This window comes from Lycium barbarum, chromosome 6 (genome assembly GCF_019175385.1).
Source record: "Lycium barbarum isolate Lr01 chromosome 6, ASM1917538v2, whole genome shotgun sequence".
Classification (NCBI taxonomy): domain Eukaryota; kingdom Viridiplantae; phylum Streptophyta; class Magnoliopsida; order Solanales; family Solanaceae; genus Lycium; species Lycium barbarum.
In genome coordinates, this window is record NC_083342.1 from 116,952,820 (window position 1) to 116,970,946 (window position 18,127).

An 18,127-nucleotide genomic window follows, 5' to 3' on the forward strand; every position below is an offset into this window, starting at 1 on the left:
TAAAAAAGATGTTTCTCAATTAATTTTTGGATAAAATATAGATTACACTCTTATAGGATATATGAGGACATAAGCACGAAAGGAGATTTTAAAAAAACATAGAGTAAAGATGCAGTCTTCTTCACCTCTTCTAAGTCACCATAATTTGAATTTTTAGTGTTGGTTTCGTTGTAGGTACCATAAAAGCAATTACATTAGATCAAAAACAAAATAATACATCAAAAGCAAGAGAAAAAAAACACAAGGTACCTGAACTGAAAGTTTTTTGGCATATAAGTTTTTTACATATATCCAAATAAAACTACTTTGTGGATAGATTATAGTTCCATCGAATCATTTTATTTAATGAACATAGAGATTATACTTGAATCTTAAACCAAATCAACTCAAACCTTCAAACTTAGAACATATTATACGATAGAGGTTAAAACTTTAATTTTAAATCGCAACAATCTTTTATCTGCATTTGAACTTGAGTTGAAAAACAAAACTTTATATTGGAATGATATAAGAAACAAATTGAAAGATAAAGGCTTAACTTTATATTGGAATGATATAAGAAATTAAATTAAAGATAAAGGTTTGTAATTTGAATTTAATACTTGTTGTTTTGGAGATGGTTACAATTTTCCGACTTTATCGTAATTATAAAAAAAATTCAAATTCAAACATATCATTTTTAAAAGAGTAATTATTTTAATCAAACACCAAGAAAAGAAAAAATGAATTGAAAGATTTAAAATTTGAATTCAATTACAGTTTTGGAGATAACTTCTCCACTTTATTGTAATTAAAGGATAAGATGAGAAAAAGACCAAAAAAATGATAATAAATAACCTAAACCAACCGCAAAAGCCCTCACACACGTCTACGTAACTTCCCCATTTTCCTCATTCATTATCACACATAATCACGCCCACAACTTAACACACGGTTACGAGTGCTACTTTCGTACAAAACTCGGATATTTGGAGCAATCAGATGTTTTCTCTCTAGCATACTTAGTATGGATATTATGCTGGCACATGTGTCTTATACTTTGTTGCTATTATTTTATAGAACCAATTTTACTGTTAACATTTATTTGATAAGATGTAGCCTGATTTACAAAAGAAAGTACAAGAAGGTGAAGCAAAGGATGAGGCTTCGTATTGATCGCAAGAGGAACGATAACGAAGATGCAAATGAAGAATTTAGTTAGAAAATTGCATGGATGGATACATGAAACTTCAAATATACAATTGTTGTACAAGAAAATCAGCTTTTATCTTTGACGGGTGATAGTGTATGATGCTCAAAATTGTGCTATTGGCGGAGAAATGTATGCGAATCTAAAAGTCTTTATAATGAAAAAAAACCAAAAAGGTATGGTTGATCTTTTTTACTATCTTTTTTCCAATTTCTTCATCATAATATTCATTTGTGATAGAGTTACATGTTCGCTAATAGGAAAAAGTAAAAAGACGCCCTTCTCCTTTTAGGCAAGGCAAGACAAAGTTCATGGCAATTTTTTTCTTAATTACTAAGTGTTAATCTCTATGTTTATGCATCTTTATTTGTTGATCCTTTTTTCTTAGTATTGTACATTTTTAAAAATGTGACTAGCACTGATGAGGCTAAAAATAAAAAAAAAGATAGTCATTAATATTAGGTATTGTATAATCCTACATGGTGAAAGCGTATTGTATAAATCGTTTAAACTTAGTTCTACATGTATGTATTCAAATTACTTCTATGAGGTGAAATATGTCACATAATCATTTTACAATTAGTTCAACATATATGAATAACTTTCTTATATCTAATGAGGAGCTTTATATATGTAACAACGAGCTTTTGGCCTGTTTATAATAATAAGTTATTGACATTTATGTTAGACTACAACAATATAATTTTGAATGCCTAAGGTTTACAATTTATTGTCATTATACATATTTAAAAAAAATATATTGTTATTAAGCATTAAATTACAACTAATTCTAAGATTAAATGGCCCTCTCCAACTTTGTCCAATCTAGAATATTATAGCAGGTGGGTAGTTCAGTCTAATTATTTTTCAATATTTTTACTCTAATGTTGTTAGATTTCATCTATTGGATAATGGTAGTCTCAATTTGTATGATTGTGAATTCGTAAATTTTGCACATGAATCTTGTGATATTTTAGTGATGAAATATCTATTTTGTTGATTAATTATACTCTGACATGCTTCAATTAGTTGCAGTAGCATCAATTTAGATAAAAGTTAAATTCTTATGTAAGCTTTATGTGCATATGAAGAGATTAGATAGCAACTTTCACAAGTATTGAGTGATTTATTGAGATTTGGGTTAATGGTGAGAGTTAAGGTATTTAAAAAATGTTGTCATTTAGTTTTTTAATTCACTAGAGAATGTTGTCATTTAGTTTTTAAAAATTTACTAGAGAATACTGTCATTTAGTTCTTGCGACAATTTAAGAGGAGAAAATGATCTTCTTTCTCTGCCGGCCTTCTAATCAACTATCCTGGAGCAAATGATTTAAATTTCACCATTTATAAATATTGTTTTTTAATATGATCAAACAAATAAGATAATTATTTCTTCTAATATTATTCTTAAACTTTCCGCGCATCGCGCGGGTACTATACTAGTAAAAAAAAATGCTTGAAGGTAAAATTTTGCCTTAAGGCAAAGCTTTGAAGGCAAAATTCTGCCTTAAGGCATGGGTTTGCCAAAACTCTGTCTTGCGAATTTAAACTCTACCTGCGATTTTTTTTTTTAAATTTTTGACTGAGCGGGGATTCGAACCAGAAATCAAGAGATTTTTGGCGAAAGACAAAAATTAAAGACCTCTAATTTGAGAGACAAAAATTAAAAACGACCCCCAACTAAGGATAATCCTGCAAATTGTCCGGTATGACCCAACAGCTTTCTATTCCTTAAAAAGCATGCTACGATATATCAGTGATATGGATTTTCTATTTTTCCATTTTCATTTCAAAGGAGTGTTGGAAAATGGAGGGGGTCATTGGCACTTATGCCCGATTTTGTGTTGATCTTTAGTTTTTGGTCCTCATAGCAAATACTAGCTTTTTGGCGGAGTATAAGTTTATATTTTCGCATCATAATATCTCATTGTGCCCCCGGCCCTTCATAAACATATGTCCCACTAGACATAAGTTCGATTTTGAAAGACAAAAATTAAATGCAGTCAACATTTCATGACACGTTAGTTAATGGTCCTATTGTAAAACAAACTACTTACTTTCCGATATCTTCGTTACCCAACCCAATAGTTAAGAGTCCTATTGTAAAACCAACTACTTACTTTCTGATATCTTCGTTACCCAACCCAACGAAAAGCTAGGTACCTTAAATATCCTAATAACTTTGTCCCTGATTTCATGCACCGTGGATGTTATTTTTTTCTCAGCTTTTAAAGAATTACTTTTACTAACACAAATGATTATTTTATTGACATAGATAATTTTAATTTCTTTCTCTTCCTTCAACCTTCTCTCTTTAATTATATATATACATTTTTCATCTTTAATTTTATTATTATTATTACTCATAATATTACTGATATAAGTAGTATTATACATTAATATAATTAATACCACAATATTATTGCTATAATTAGTAATAAATATTATTGATATAATTAAATATACATGTTATAATTATAATATTACTGGTATAATTATTCATGTACATTAGACAAAATATTGTGAGTATTAATTATATTCAAGTGTTAATAAAATTAAAGATGAATACATGGTATAATACAAGTATAATACTAGTATTTTGAAGTTATCTGAAGTATAATTTAGTATTTTGAGGTTATCTGGAGTATAAATTATACCAAACATAAGAATGGGTTTATATTAAAAAGATACCATGATTATTCAAACAACAACAACAACAACATACTCAGTTGAATCCTACAGTGTGGGGTCTGGGGAAGGTTAAGTGTACGTAGACCTTACCCCCACCTTGGAAAGGTAGGGAGACTGTTTCCGAAAGACCCTCGGCTCAAAAGAAAACAAGGGAAAAGAGTCGGATACAGACAAGCAAATCAAAGCAATGCGAAAATGAGAAATAACAAGGGCAAAGAAGTCATGATAAAACAACATGAAAAGACAAGACTCAACACATAATAGCAAGAATCAAAGGGCAATAAAAAGTAGAGCAAACTACGCCTACTAGTGCGAAAGAAAAGCGAGACTACCTATTAGCCTTCTATCATAATCTGAGTCCTCCACAACCTCCTATCTAAGATCATGTCCTCGGTAATCTGAAACTGCGTCATGTCCTGCCTAATCACCTCTCCCCCAATATTTCTTTGGCCTTCCTCTACCTCTCCTAAAACCGTCCATAGCCAACCTCTCACACCTCTGCACTGGGGCATCTATGTCTCTCCTCTTCACATGCCCAAACCATCTCAGCCTCGCTTCCCGCATCTTGTCCTCAACCGATGACACTCCCACCTTGTCCTGGATGTCCTCATTCCTGATCATATCTCTACTAGTGTGCCCACACATCCGCCACAACATTCTCATTTCCGCGACTTTCATTTTCTGCACATGAGAGTTCTTGACTGACCAACATTCTGCCCCGTACAACAGAGTCGGTCTAATCACCACTTTGTAGAACTTGCCCTTTAGTTTTGGTGGCACTTTCTTGTCACACAGCACTTCGGAAGCGAGCCTCCATTTCAACCATCCTGCACCAATACCATATGTGACATCATCGTCAATATCCCCATTATTCAAAGTATTTTAAAATTATACGATGAATACAAATCATGTATATATATACACATAAGTATATTACATTACATATGTATAAATGATATAAATATCATGTACATATACACAAAATATGAATAAATATATTTGTAAAATAAAATTATACATTGTATAATTAATTATATAAGTGGATAAATTTATTATTTTAGTGGATATTCTACAATATTAGATAGACATATAATTGTTTTTACTATATGTTATTATGGTGGAGTTTGGAATAGAATGAGAAGAGCTTGAGAGTAGTTCTGGGAAAATATTATAGCGGGGGGAGGGGTTAGGCGTTGAATGAGTAGGAAAGTAGTTATTAAGATGCATGATGAGAGATTTTAGGAATAGATTGAAGGATGGAAACAGATCCATTAATTTGTGGAAGTTTTATTACAATACATGTGGGTAGTTATATAGATAAAGCTGCTAGTTTTGAAGGAAAAAGAAAGTAATGTGACTTCTGAAGATATTTATTAAACGGAAAAGGGTCAAATATACCCCTGTACTATCAGAAAAGGACCAAATATATCCCTTATTATACTTCGGGTCCAAATATATCCCTATCGTTATACTTTGGGCACAAATATATACTTTGAGCATAAATATACCCCTCCACCGTTAAAGTTGACCAAAGTGGACACGTGGCATTGACATTTTAAAGAGGTAGACGCCACGTGACATGACACCTCACACCTCCAACCCATTTTACTTCCTCCTCTCACATCTTCACTACCAAGAACATTGAACAACTACAGTACCACAAACCTTGAAAAGAGCTAACAAAACTTTTTTATTAGGCGAAAATCCTCTAGCCTGGCAAGAACTCATGTACCTGGACTCAATTTAAGCACCAAACCCTTTGTCATGAACATTAGAAAGCAATAACAATAAAACATATAGCAAAATAAAGCATCAGTCATCTTATCAAACAACAGAGCAAGTCAACCAAGCATTAAAACATTGGAAGTCAGCATTAAGAAATAAGTAGCACGCCTGAAGCATAACATGCTTCATGTCAATGTTTAGAGAACACTAAGGTTTAACTTTTCATTTTACTTAGACTTGTCGTTTCTTTATCTTTGAATCGTGTTTTCAGATATCAAAGTTTACGAGTTTTGAGGTCATCAAATTTACTTTTCCATTTTGTTTGGACTTTTCATTTCTTCTTATATCATGTCTTCAGAGATAAAAATTGATGGCTAATGTACACTTTTCCCATGCGAATAAGATGGATCTTAGAGCAAACTCACAAATTCCACTAGTATCTAAATTTCAATACCAGATGATTCTGTCTATCCCTCTTAATATACAAATAACACTAATATTTTGGCATGATTATATGCCAACCTACAAACGTCACCAGTTAAACCAAAATTACCTCTCCAATGTTCTCAGATTTAAGATTTTACAAGCTATAGTGAAGGTGGATAACAAATCACTCTCTAGCCTCGCATGACGGTCTAATTAATACGTGTCAATGTTCTTGGTAGTGAAGATGTGAGGGGAGGAAATAAAAATTGGTTGGAGGTGTGAGGTGGCATGCCACATGACGTTCACCTCACCAAAATATCAATGCCACGTGTCCACTTTGGTCAACTTTAACGGTAGAGGGGTATATTTGTGCCCAAAGTATAACAGTAAGGGTATATTTGGACTCAAAGTATAACGAGAGGTATATTTGGCCCTTTTTCGATAGTATAGGGGTATATTTGACCCTTTTCCATTTATTAAATATTGACTTACTGCGTAAATTTGGGCAATTTGCAGGATTACCCTTAGCTGGGGGTGGTCTTTAATTTTTACCCCTCAAAATGGTGATCTTTAAATTTTACCTTCAAGCAGAATTTACACCTCACATGCAGAATTTCTGCCCATGTAAATGCTGGGCAGATTTGCAAAATTCTGCCTAGCGATTTTTTATTTTTTTTAAACATGAGCTGGGGTTCGAACCCACAACCTTGGGGTGTTAGGCTAGGGGTATAAATTAAAGATTACCAATTTGAAGGGCAAAAATTAAAGACCACCCCAAATGAAGGGCAATCCGCGCAAAAACAAAATGTAAATTTCTCAAATTTAAAGACTTTCGTTGAATGTTCAAGCATGGCTCAGCTTCTTCTTATCGCATGGGCTTCTTGTAAATTTCTTCGGAGGTCCAAACGAAGGCTTTAGCCCACAGGATGCAACACGAGAGATAAACTCACACAAATATAGGGGAAATGGATACCACTATATACATAAGCCAATATTATATACGTGTAGTTATCAATATATAGTTGATTTTTTTATGCAAATATATATTTAAAAACTATCTATTCTATTTCAACTAAATTTACAAAAAAGATCATATTTAAATAGGGTGAAAATCATTTACACCCCCCAACTATGCTTTAAAAATCAAACTCCCCCTCAACTTTGGACAATAGACATTCTCTCCCCTTTGTACTAATTGCTTTTTTAAATGCCCATTTTACCCTTGCATTATCAACTTTTGTCTTTTGTTTTTATTTCTTCAAAATCATGATATTTTTCATTTTTTTTAATTTATGTAACAAACTTCTTATAAAAAAGTAAGAAATACTAATTGAATATATAAGTTAATGATGTTCTATAATAAAATAAATTAGCAGAATAAACAAAAAAAAATTTTATTAAAAATAATCAAAACTTTAATATTTATTTATACAAGTGAAAAATAACATGCCATAATAACTTTATAGATATATTTCTATGCAGGAAATGCAAAAACAATTAAAAAATAGGGCCAAATTTTTAAAAATAATTTATTTATACTGTAAATGAAATTTATTATAGTGACAACCAAAACTTGCTTATTTATATAAACAATAGAAAATAAGAGAGAAGTGAAACTTAAAAATACACACATGCATGTACATACATATATACATGCTTATTGCATATAATATTGAAATAACAATCATAAAAAATAGCATTAGATTTTGTTACAAATTCATAAAAGTATTATTCTACTTATAATGTTAATGAACTTAAATAAGAATCTATAAATACCTAGATTAAAAAAAAATTATAGATAATATAAAAATATATTACATAAATGGAGGATTGGAAAAAACAATCTAACGGTGAAATAGTCATTGCATAGGATAAAGAGGCCAGAATATCTATTGTTCAAAGCCGAGGGGGAGTTTGATTTTCACCCTATTTAAATATATGGGTGTTGTTTAAAACCGCATATTCTCTAGTTTAACTTCTTGCGGATATTCTTAATAATAAAATCCAAGTTATTATTCACATAAATCTTAAAAAAAAAAAAAATCATGTTCGGTGCAGCCGTCTCATTTATAGTAGAATCATACCATTCATATATAGACAACAGTAGATCCAATTAATTATAGTATATTCTAATTAATGGCTCATTCCATAAAAATATCGTTGTTCAGACAGTCATTCATCTATCTCTACATGACAATAAACACACCCAAAGAAATAGAAAGATATCATTTACTTATGGAAACAATAAAGAAAGGAAAATTAAGAAGGAAAAGGCCATAAAAGTAGATATTTATTTATGTGGAATTGATCATTAAATATCTCTATAGTGGACCCTCACCGCGTAATTTTTTTTTTTAATCAAAGATAGCATCAATGCAAGATGCAACCGAAAATTTCAAATGCGGTGCCTTATCGGCAAGATGTTTAGTAAAATGATCTTGAGACAATTCGCACGATTGACCCTATTTTGGGGTGCCCTTTAATTTTTGTCCCTAAAATCGCTGGTTTTAAGTAAGCGTTTGGCCATGAAAATCAAATATTTTTCATTTTATTTGAAATCTTGGAGTTGGTGTTAAAGATGGAGTTGTGTTTGGTTATAATTTTTTGCAAAGAATATTTGGTTATTTGAATGTATTGAATGTGAAACAAGGTTTTAGTTATTTTTCAAATTTCAAATACAACTTAGAAACAAGGTTTTAGTTATTTTTCAAATTCTAAATACAACTTTAAGTTGTATTTGAAATTTTCATAGTCAAACGTTGATTTCCAACCAAGTGAAAAATTCTCATGGCCAAAGGGCTCCTAATTTTTGTCCATCACCACTTTAAGTAATAGAAAGTGGCTGAAAATACCCTTGAGATTCGTTCGAACCCCAACAGAGGGGAAAAAAAAAAGTTGCAAGGCAAAATTTCGTAGCAAACTTATGTTTATTCGGGAAAAAGTATGTCTTGTCCGACATAATTCTGTAGAAATTAAGTTGTTCGACAGAACTATATCTTGTCCGGCATAATTTTGTAGAAATTAAGTTATACTACAAAACTATGCGGAAAAGGAACTACATAGAAACTATGCCTTAAAGCATAACTTTTGCCTGAATAGACAGTTTGATATGAAATCTTTTTTTTTTTTTTTGCCTCTGCTGGGGTTTGAACCCCAATATCTGATCTCATAGACCAGCGAATAAGGGTACTTTAGCCCACAAATTTTCATTAAATGAGAAATAGGGATAAAAATTAAAGACCAGTCTATATGAAGGGCAATCTGTGCAATATTTTAATGATCTTCTTCTTTAATACTTTTCTAATATATAAATTTTTTAGAACACATTTTAAGATTCATTTTGAGCGAACTGAAAAATTTATGAGAACATAATAGACCACGATCAAATATTTGGTTAAATACAAATGCTAAAAAACACTTTAATATTTTATCTATAAGGGTAAAAAATCACGAATAAAGATTAGTGCCGAATCTAACATTATTCGGATCATGTTATTTTTTACGTAATTGTAGGTTACTTTGTTTTTTTTTTTTTTAATAATAATACTAAAAAAGGTTTAAATGACAGCTGAAAAAAAAGTACATTACGGAAACTATCCTCCATGCAAGGGACAGCTTTTTAACTCGTGGAGCTCTGATGCCCTCTTAGCAGTATATTCAGGAATGAAATTACGCAAATTTTTCTCTTCTTGTAAAACATTTCTTTAACCAATTTTTTCTATGTGGTAAATTATTGTATAGCAGGTTATTTTAAAAAGACAACAAAATAATGATCCATCCCAAGATGTACACCTGCCTGAACTTGCCTGCCATGCATGTCCAACCCTTATAACAAAGAGTTTATGTTCTATATAATGACAACTTAAAAGTTAGTTATATAATTATGTTAATTTAAAGGTAATTGTAGGTTACTTTATTTAATATTATTAATATTATATTAGTATGAATTACTAAATAGTAACCTAAAATAAATGTAAAGTACATGCTAATTATTAATTTACACCGATGGTGTCGGTGTAAATATTTTGTCATACGGTCAGTCAGGTAACTTAAATCGTACAACTAGAACAAAATAGAAAAGTTTGAGTTATGATTTGCAGGTAAAAATTCTTAAAATATGAGATTTAAAATTTTAAGAATAAGTACAACTCAAAACAGATAAAGATGTCATAATGATGTGAAAATTTATTACACCAACTTAAAAACGAAACTACTTTTTCTCTAAACACGTTTGAGTTTAATTTCTCTTACCATCATATTCGACTATTCTACAAATCAATAAAGAAACACATTATTAGGCCAAAATGCAAATTAAAGAGTGATGGGGAAGTGTCGGGAACTTTTGAATTCTTTCCCAATTCAAGATTAATCAGTGTCTACGTACATGCATATGATAATAAGATAAAAATTTCTTCTTTATACTAGTAGTAAGTTGAAGAAGGTGGAGCACACTAGCTAGCAAGGGCCAACATAAACCTAATTCTCCATCATTTTGGGGGGTTGTTCTGTTTTATGTAATTAGCATATGGTACGTAGTACTAACATACTAGCTTCTTGTGGCCATTAAAGCAAGCTTGAAATTATCATAAGTAGTTCAAAACGAAAATATATATAGATTAATATATTTGGTCACCCATTGGAGAAGAAGGTTGCTGATGAAGTTGTTGTTGAAGCTTGGTGGTGTGTTCTTTGCCTAAAACAATCCACTGAAATTCTTGGTGGTGATATGGCCACTGTTACTGTTGATGAATGTGCTCCTGATTCAGCTGGAGACTCTACACACCAGAAAGAAAAACTATATTATAAAAAACAAATCCAAAAAAAGGCTACAATATTCTTTCCCTATCATCAGTTAGTTCCAGGTTTTGAACACAAAAGGAAAGGATATAATATAACGAAGAAATAAAGAGTTTAAGTTTTATAATTTAACAATGAAAAATATTTATCACATGCAGCTGGCCACTTATGAGGCAATTACTAGTGAAGTAATTGGTCTTCTATTCTCATGTTTGGTTGGTCAAAATATATTTTTTTTAGGAAAATAACTTCCTTAAAAATCATAAATATAATTTTCATGGTAAAAATAGGGAAAAGAAGTTTCAAAGTGACATTTCATGCCTATTGTCTCCTCCCTCCCAGACTATGCCGCCCCCCGCTCCGCCACCCACCCAACCTCCATCCTCATAATACTTGCCTAAATTACATATAAATGCTCTTAGAATAGTATTTTATATATAATTACCAAACACTAGTAAATAAAAATACGAAAATCACTTATTAAACACCACGAAAATGCATGTTTTCCTTCCTACCAAACACACGCTTAGTAAAAACGATATAATCAACATGATATCACATATCAATATAAAATGTTTAGATTTTCATAATGTATAGCTTCAATAAAAAAAATTAAAAGAACAACCCTAGTGAGATGATAGAGTTATTACTTGGAACGTTGTCAAGTAGTGGCTGCCTATTCTTGTTTTCGTGCTGAATATTCTTCCTCCTCCTCCGGTTGTGATCTGCCAACCGTTTCCGGCAACTTCTTTTACCGTTGTCGAATTCCGACAGAACATGGAACCTGCTTTTCATCAGAATATAATTATGAGAATTATTTCATGGGCTAATTGAATTTTTTTTTAAAATAGTAATTACTTAAATGGTCATTCAAGTTATAGAAATCACTTAGTAAAGTCTTTTTTATTATTTTATAATTAAAAAAGCATTAGAGAATGTCATAAACGATCCCTTAAGTTTGAGAGTTGATCTAAAATTGTCTTATAAATATATCTTTGTGTATATCAGAAAATGACAAAAATAATCCCTTTATATCATTTTCTAGTGCTTTTCATGTAGGAATTATTTTGTGTGATAGTGGACAAAATATAAGTGATATTATTGTTATAAAAGAAAAATGACATGATAATTTTTATACTTGGATAACCACAAATAATTTAACTCTTTAAAAAGAAATAAAATTGCTAAAGGACTTTTGTCTTTGTTGATTAAAAGCTGATCATACTCCCATATGATTCTTTTTCATGCCAAGCCAAAATAGAAAAAGCAAAAAAGCTGTGTTTTGCTATAGGAAGCAAAAACAAACCAGTACGTAACACCCCAAAACGGGTAGCAGCAAACTGATTGGGGGACATAAATTTACGGACACAAATGCCCTCGGGATCAACCCCCTCCCAATCCCATGTAGTACGACTTTTCAACTCCTCAAATCCCAATCATTAGCTCGTTAACACCACAAGGGCCTTTCCGTCATTTTAATTTTCCCCATCTCCGTGGAACCAACCTCATTGTTCCAATGTTTATTGCAAATTTGCAATATCATAAAAGAAACAAATGTAAGGAGGATAAACACACATAAAATACACATTTTGAACCTCACATTTGTATCAAATGTAACAAATAATACACATTTATCATTAAGTTCATGCTAATTAATGGAGTACGTAGTATCACATACAATTCAAATATTTTGTTGCCTATCTTTGACAAGAATACAGCGAAAACATCCGCCTTAGCGAGTTCAAAATGAACATTTTCAATCACTAAGTTTTAGTTTATGAAATGAAAAATCGTACTACTATCACGAACAGAGCTTATTGGGAGCGGAAAGAGGTTCATCAGAACCCTTCGCCGGAAAATAACAATTTTTTTTTTACTATATACCATATATTAAATGTTGAACCTCTTATAACTTTTTTGTGTGTTTACTTTTTTTTATTTTTAAATTTCTTAGTAAAAACTCCTGTCTCTACCATTGACTCCTGATTTCTTTCTGTATAGGCACTTTCTAAACTAGTTTGAGATTTAAAACTATTTTAGATCAAATTAAACTGATTTAGTGAATAAGTAAATTAGCATAACCTGCTGCATTGTTGGCAGAAGCGTTGAGTCAAACCGGCAGCAATAACCGTGGCAGCTTTGGAGTGAAACTCACACACTTTGTGTCGTCGGTGGTAGTGCTTTGCTTGAGTTAGATCAGCATTGCATCCTTCAGCTTGGCACTTTGGTGAGTTCACTGAACCTGCTTCAACCGCCCGAGTACGCCGGTAAAGCCGGTTCACAAAGTCATCCTCTGATGACGAAGCAAAATATGTTCTCCCGCCCAAATTCAACCCAATCCGAGTACTACTCGCACTTGCAAAATCATGAATACCGCTTATATACTGCGGTTCGGTCTTCGGTACCATGAACCCGGTTGAACCGGTTGGTTGTAAAGAAAGCATGGATGTTTCGTGTGTTTGCGTGTAGGGAATGCTATAAGCGTGTGGGCCGTACGGGGAGTTGAAATGAGTAGTGTTGTTTAAGGTTGCTTGAAATTGGGGAAATTGATGATGTTGGATTTGTTGTTGTTGTTGGTGGTGGTGGTGATGGTAATTTGTTATAGGGGAAAAATGGGCTTGATGAGGGTGCAAAAATTGATTGTTATTTTGGTCAGTTTGTTGGGTGGTTTCATCACTGGGAAACATGAAAGTGGACTGATTTTCCCAATCATAGTCCAGCATTTTTCTCTTGTTTTTCACTTTGGTAAGCTGTGTATAAATATAGAAGTAAAAATAAAAAAAAAAAACGATTTGAGGAATTTTGAAATCAAGAAAAAGGTTGGGATGGGAGAGGGAAGAAAATCTGTCAGCTTTAAGTAGAAGAAGATTTTGTGGAGTGGAAAATAAAGACTTTACTGTTCAGCATTCACTGAAGAGTTTTAATAGGCGTGCTTTATAGGACTGTATGTATCGCCATAAGAAGAAAGAAAAGAACATTTCTTTTCCTATCTTTTTGAGTTCAATAAAAGAATTAAAAAAAGTGTGTATGAAGTTTTAGAATGCCTTTTAAGAGACATGTCGGGTTATGAGGAACTTGTTGCTTTTCTCTCTGAAATTAATTTAACTTGTGAACAAGTTGAGATTCTTTAGAGGGCAAAAAGGTGCTTGTTGGGATGTTGGCCGAAGAGAATGGATTCAAAAAATGCAACAATGTCACATTGAAATAATTTTGAACTGTTTTTGTTGCTACACGACGAGTTTTTCGTATGTTAGAAAATTAACAATTCATATATATTTTTTAATACAATAATGTTTTCATAAAAGAATTCTAAATACATTTTTTGGGATTATGTAGCTCTGTCCATAGGGTGGGTGGGGGATAAGAAATTCTGGACTTATCCCCACCCCATTCAGAACTACTCAAAACACTTGGAAGTGTGAGAGATAAAGAGAGCCATTCATTACGACTCAAATAAATTCACTTGGGAAGGATAATTAAATAGAGCTAGCCGCTCAAAACACTTGGCCATTAAATACAACTCAAATAAATTAAACTCACTTGGGAAAGGACATGTATTTTCTCAATCTATATAATGGCATCTTTGTTTCTCCTAGGCTACAATAATTGTCTTATCTCTCCATATATATATATATATATATATTTGTGTTTGTAAGTACCGAGTGATGTGAGGCGGACAGGCGGCTTTGCTCAGAGATTGGTTGAGTAAGTTAATGGAATGACCATCTACCCCAGGATTTTAACTCATTTCAAATGTATTAAAATGAACTGAATTAATCCGTTTAAAGATAACTTGAAATGAGATGGACAGATTAAAAAGACTAAACATTGAATCATAGCACAACTTATCCATCTCATACCAAATTTTAATTTTTTTTTTTAATATTTATTTAGTGACCAAGCAACAGTAATAAAACTTCTTTTATCTTTGTTGTCGATATGTTCAAGTTAAAAAGTTTTTTTAAAAAAATATTACAATCTATTTAGCCTAAATCAACCAACTTTAAATGGACGTATAGAATTGAGTTAGTAAATGAATGGATCATTAACCAGCACAAATTCGTGTGGTGGCATTGTTAGAAAGAAATAAAGAGTCCGTCATAAAATATTTTCCTCCATACATAACACACCTTTATTTTTTATTTAGTATGATGATGATATGAGTTGAGCTTAAAATGGAGAAACGTGGTTTGTGAGAATTCATATAGTCGACTCTAACTTATTTGAGAATGGGCATAATTGGTTGTGGTCATATTACTTTACTATTATATAGAAGGGACATTCGAAGGACTTTTATAGTCCTCACAAAAATTTTCAACTTGATGTCAAACTTTTTAATTAATTACTTTTAGGTTCTTTTCTTACTTTTTAGAGTCAAATTTACTTTTTGGGTCTTATGATGTATTTTTTAAAAGCGGTCAAACCTCCTACCTTATTTCCCATGTTACTTTCTTCTACCGATCTTATTTATTAACCTAAAATACAACAATTTCTTCGCTAGATATTTTTGCTTCTTGTTGCTCTCTCATTTTCTCCTTTTTCATTTGTTGCCTATTATTTTTGGACGGTTATTTTCTCTTGTTTTTGGTTCGTTTGGTACAGATTCTTACATGTAAGCATTTCTTTTAATTTATATTTGCATTATGAAATATATAGAATTTCTGAGAACTCTTTTACTTATATGTAGCCATTTTTTTAACTTTATATTTATACTTTAATGAGCTCATATGTGTTTTAAAAAAATTATACTAAAATGATTTTCAGATATAGTTTTAAGTATTATTTAATCTTTCTTGTCGATTTTATCTAAAATATTTGTTATTTAAAATCAAGATAGAATTAATTATTTTTTTCACCATTACCCATGCTCTGATAAATATGGAGAGATGTGGTGAAAGAAATATTAATATTAATTGAGATTTAAAAAATATAAGATAATTTAGTCAAATTATGTTTTAGTTAAAATTTCAAGAATGTAATTTTAACTAAATAAAAAAAAATATGGACAACTTTATACGTCGCCTTTGAAATATCTATGATTTTTTATAAATACATAAATAAAATTTATTAAATCATGCCATATAGTGTTGTAAATGAAAACAATGTTCTCCATCAAGATTGAGTTATCTTTAAAATCTCTTGTTTGATTAACTAAATTTAATCTTCTTAAGTATAGAGTATAATGAAGAATTAGATTTCATTGATTCTTGAGGTTTATTTTAATAAATATAAGTTATTTCTTGATTTTCGTCTAAAACTAAGGTTAAAAAATCACATTTAATTGGCATAAACCCTTACTCAAAATAATGAGTGAAATTTATAAAATATCAAAACAAATCGATATTTATCTATGAATAAATCGACACGCTCACAAATTTACAAAAATACGAAAATATTTTTTGATTTATGAGCTTTGCAAGTTGTAATTATTATACTTTATCTTTATCATGGTAGTAGGATGTCGAATCACTGTCCCTTTGAGATTTGCTAATTTTTGTACTTAATGTTCTTCCTCATAAATAAAGTTTTCATTAAAAATCATCTAATTATGTGACGATTTTTTTTTAATAATTATAAAACCTATCAATAAGATATCATTAACCTACAACTACGTTAAATTATTATGTGGTAGAAAATGTGACACGTTATACTTATTTAATGAAAGTTTTTAATTTTATATTTTAAGTGTGGGCACATGCTTAGCACGGGCCTTCAGTAACCAGTATGTGTGTGTGTGTATATATATATATATATATAGTACTTTGTTTGCCCCCAATTTATGTGAAACTTTTTTGTATTAGTAATAATTTAACTTTAAACTTCTCAATTACAATCTTCATGAGATGATTTATAGTCAAACTAATACCTATAATTTCTTTTAGACGATAAGTTTTAAAAAAAAAAATATTCTATAAGTTTCAAAAAAAAAAAACTATTCTTAAATTTTGTGGCCGGTTTAATACCATCACACAAATTGGGACGAGAGAATAATATAATTTTTTGATAAAATAAATTTGATTAACTTTTTTGTTTTGGATCATGTAGCTCTACCCAGGGGAATGGGTTAATGAATAGAAGACTTTGAAGTTTGACCTTTAGGATAGTTTGGAAGTGTTAAGATAAAGAGTGCCATTCACAACCACTCAAAACACTTGGCCATTAGTTACAACTCAGATATGTATAAACTCACATGGAAAAGCACATTTATTTTCTCCATCTATAATGGTATCGTTTTTTTCACAATAATAGTGGCATCTTTCTTTCTCCTAGGCTACAATAATTGTCTTCTTTCTCTCTTACTGTATGTTTGTGTTTCTAGCTAGGGAGAGGAAGAAATGACAATAATTACTGGCAGATGTGAGGCAGCTTTGCTCAGAGATTGGTTATATAGTTACTGGAATGACCATTTACCCTCTATTGTAGAAGGAAATTTCTATAATTTTGTTTGAGACTGATGCGTGGTAACCGTCATTTTTGAAGGAAATTTCTGTTCTTCATCGGTATTTGACTTTAACACAAATTTTAAGAAATAAGTTAAAATTTGTAAATTATTACAAATATAAACATTTGCGTGACTATAAAATAATCTCATTAAAGATAAAATAAAATATTATTACTTACTTTAAAATAAAAGAGAATGCCATTCTTGATCGATTAAGGATGTGTGCAGTGTGGAAAAGAACCGTGTAAAAGAAGGTCCTAGGACCGGCCATTTAATCTTATGGTTCAAGTTATATACGTGGATAGTGTAAATAATTTTTTTATATTATTAGTGTAATTCAACATTTTATAGGGCAATCTACTTTAATTTTTGAGTTTTCTGATCATGTTGTTACAAACAACTACATATTATTGCTATAATGATATAAAAATGATATATGTAGTCGGTGCACAAAATTTACACATTTAGTTTATACCTTATACTCCGTCCGTTCACTTTTACTTGTCCACTATTTTAAAAATAAATTTTCACTTTTACTTGTCACTTTTAGCATATCAAAAAAAAAAAAAAAAATTTTCCTGTTTTACCCATAGTATTAATTACTCACTTCAAATCATTTTTCAAATCCAATAAAAATATGCACTAATTAATATGGGTACATTGGTAAATTACGCACTTCATTTATAATTTCTTAAACAGCGTGAAAAGTCCAAAATGAACAAGTATAAGTGAACGGAAGGAGTATGTTTTAACCGAAGTTGTAAATATTACCTTTGATATCGAAGAATGTAGTGGGATAGTAAGGGTGATATTATTTCACCTGTCTTAATTAACAATCTCAATTTTTTTAAAACTAA

At 30.8% G+C, this 18,127-nt stretch overlaps 1 protein-coding gene across 1 annotated transcript; it reads right to left on the reverse strand.

Annotated features, from left to right (window-relative positions):
- Positions 1 to 10,147: 10,147 nt before the first annotated feature.
- Positions 10,148 to 13,977, reverse strand: LOC132645759 (squamosa promoter-binding-like protein 8). Its single transcript, XM_060362941.1, has 3 exons — positions 12,911 to 13,977; positions 11,479 to 11,612; positions 10,148 to 10,806 (listed from the first exon to the last, which is right to left on the reverse strand). The coding sequence occupies exons 1-3, from the start codon at positions 13,549 to 13,551 to the stop codon at positions 10,661 to 10,663; spliced, it is 921 nt and encodes a 306-aa protein (XP_060218924.1). The 5' UTR covers positions 13,552 to 13,977; the 3' UTR covers positions 10,148 to 10,660.
- Between the last annotated feature and the right edge of the window lie 4,150 nt (positions 13,978 to 18,127).

Bases quoted from the DNA above. Each gene is read 5' to 3' on its own strand.
- LOC132645759 (XM_060362941.1), bottom strand. From the start codon at position 13,551: ATGCTGGACTATGATTGGGAAAATCAGTCCACTTTCATGTTTCCCAGT. The intron at 11,613-12,910 runs GTTATGCTAATT...GATGAAAAGCAG, and splicing joins TTCTGCCAACAATGCAGCAG to GTTCCATGTTCTGTCGGAAT. The intron at 10,807-11,478 runs GTAATAACTCTA...TCTGGTGTGTAG, and splicing joins ACTACTTGACAACGTTCCAA to AGTCTCCAGCTGAATCAGGA.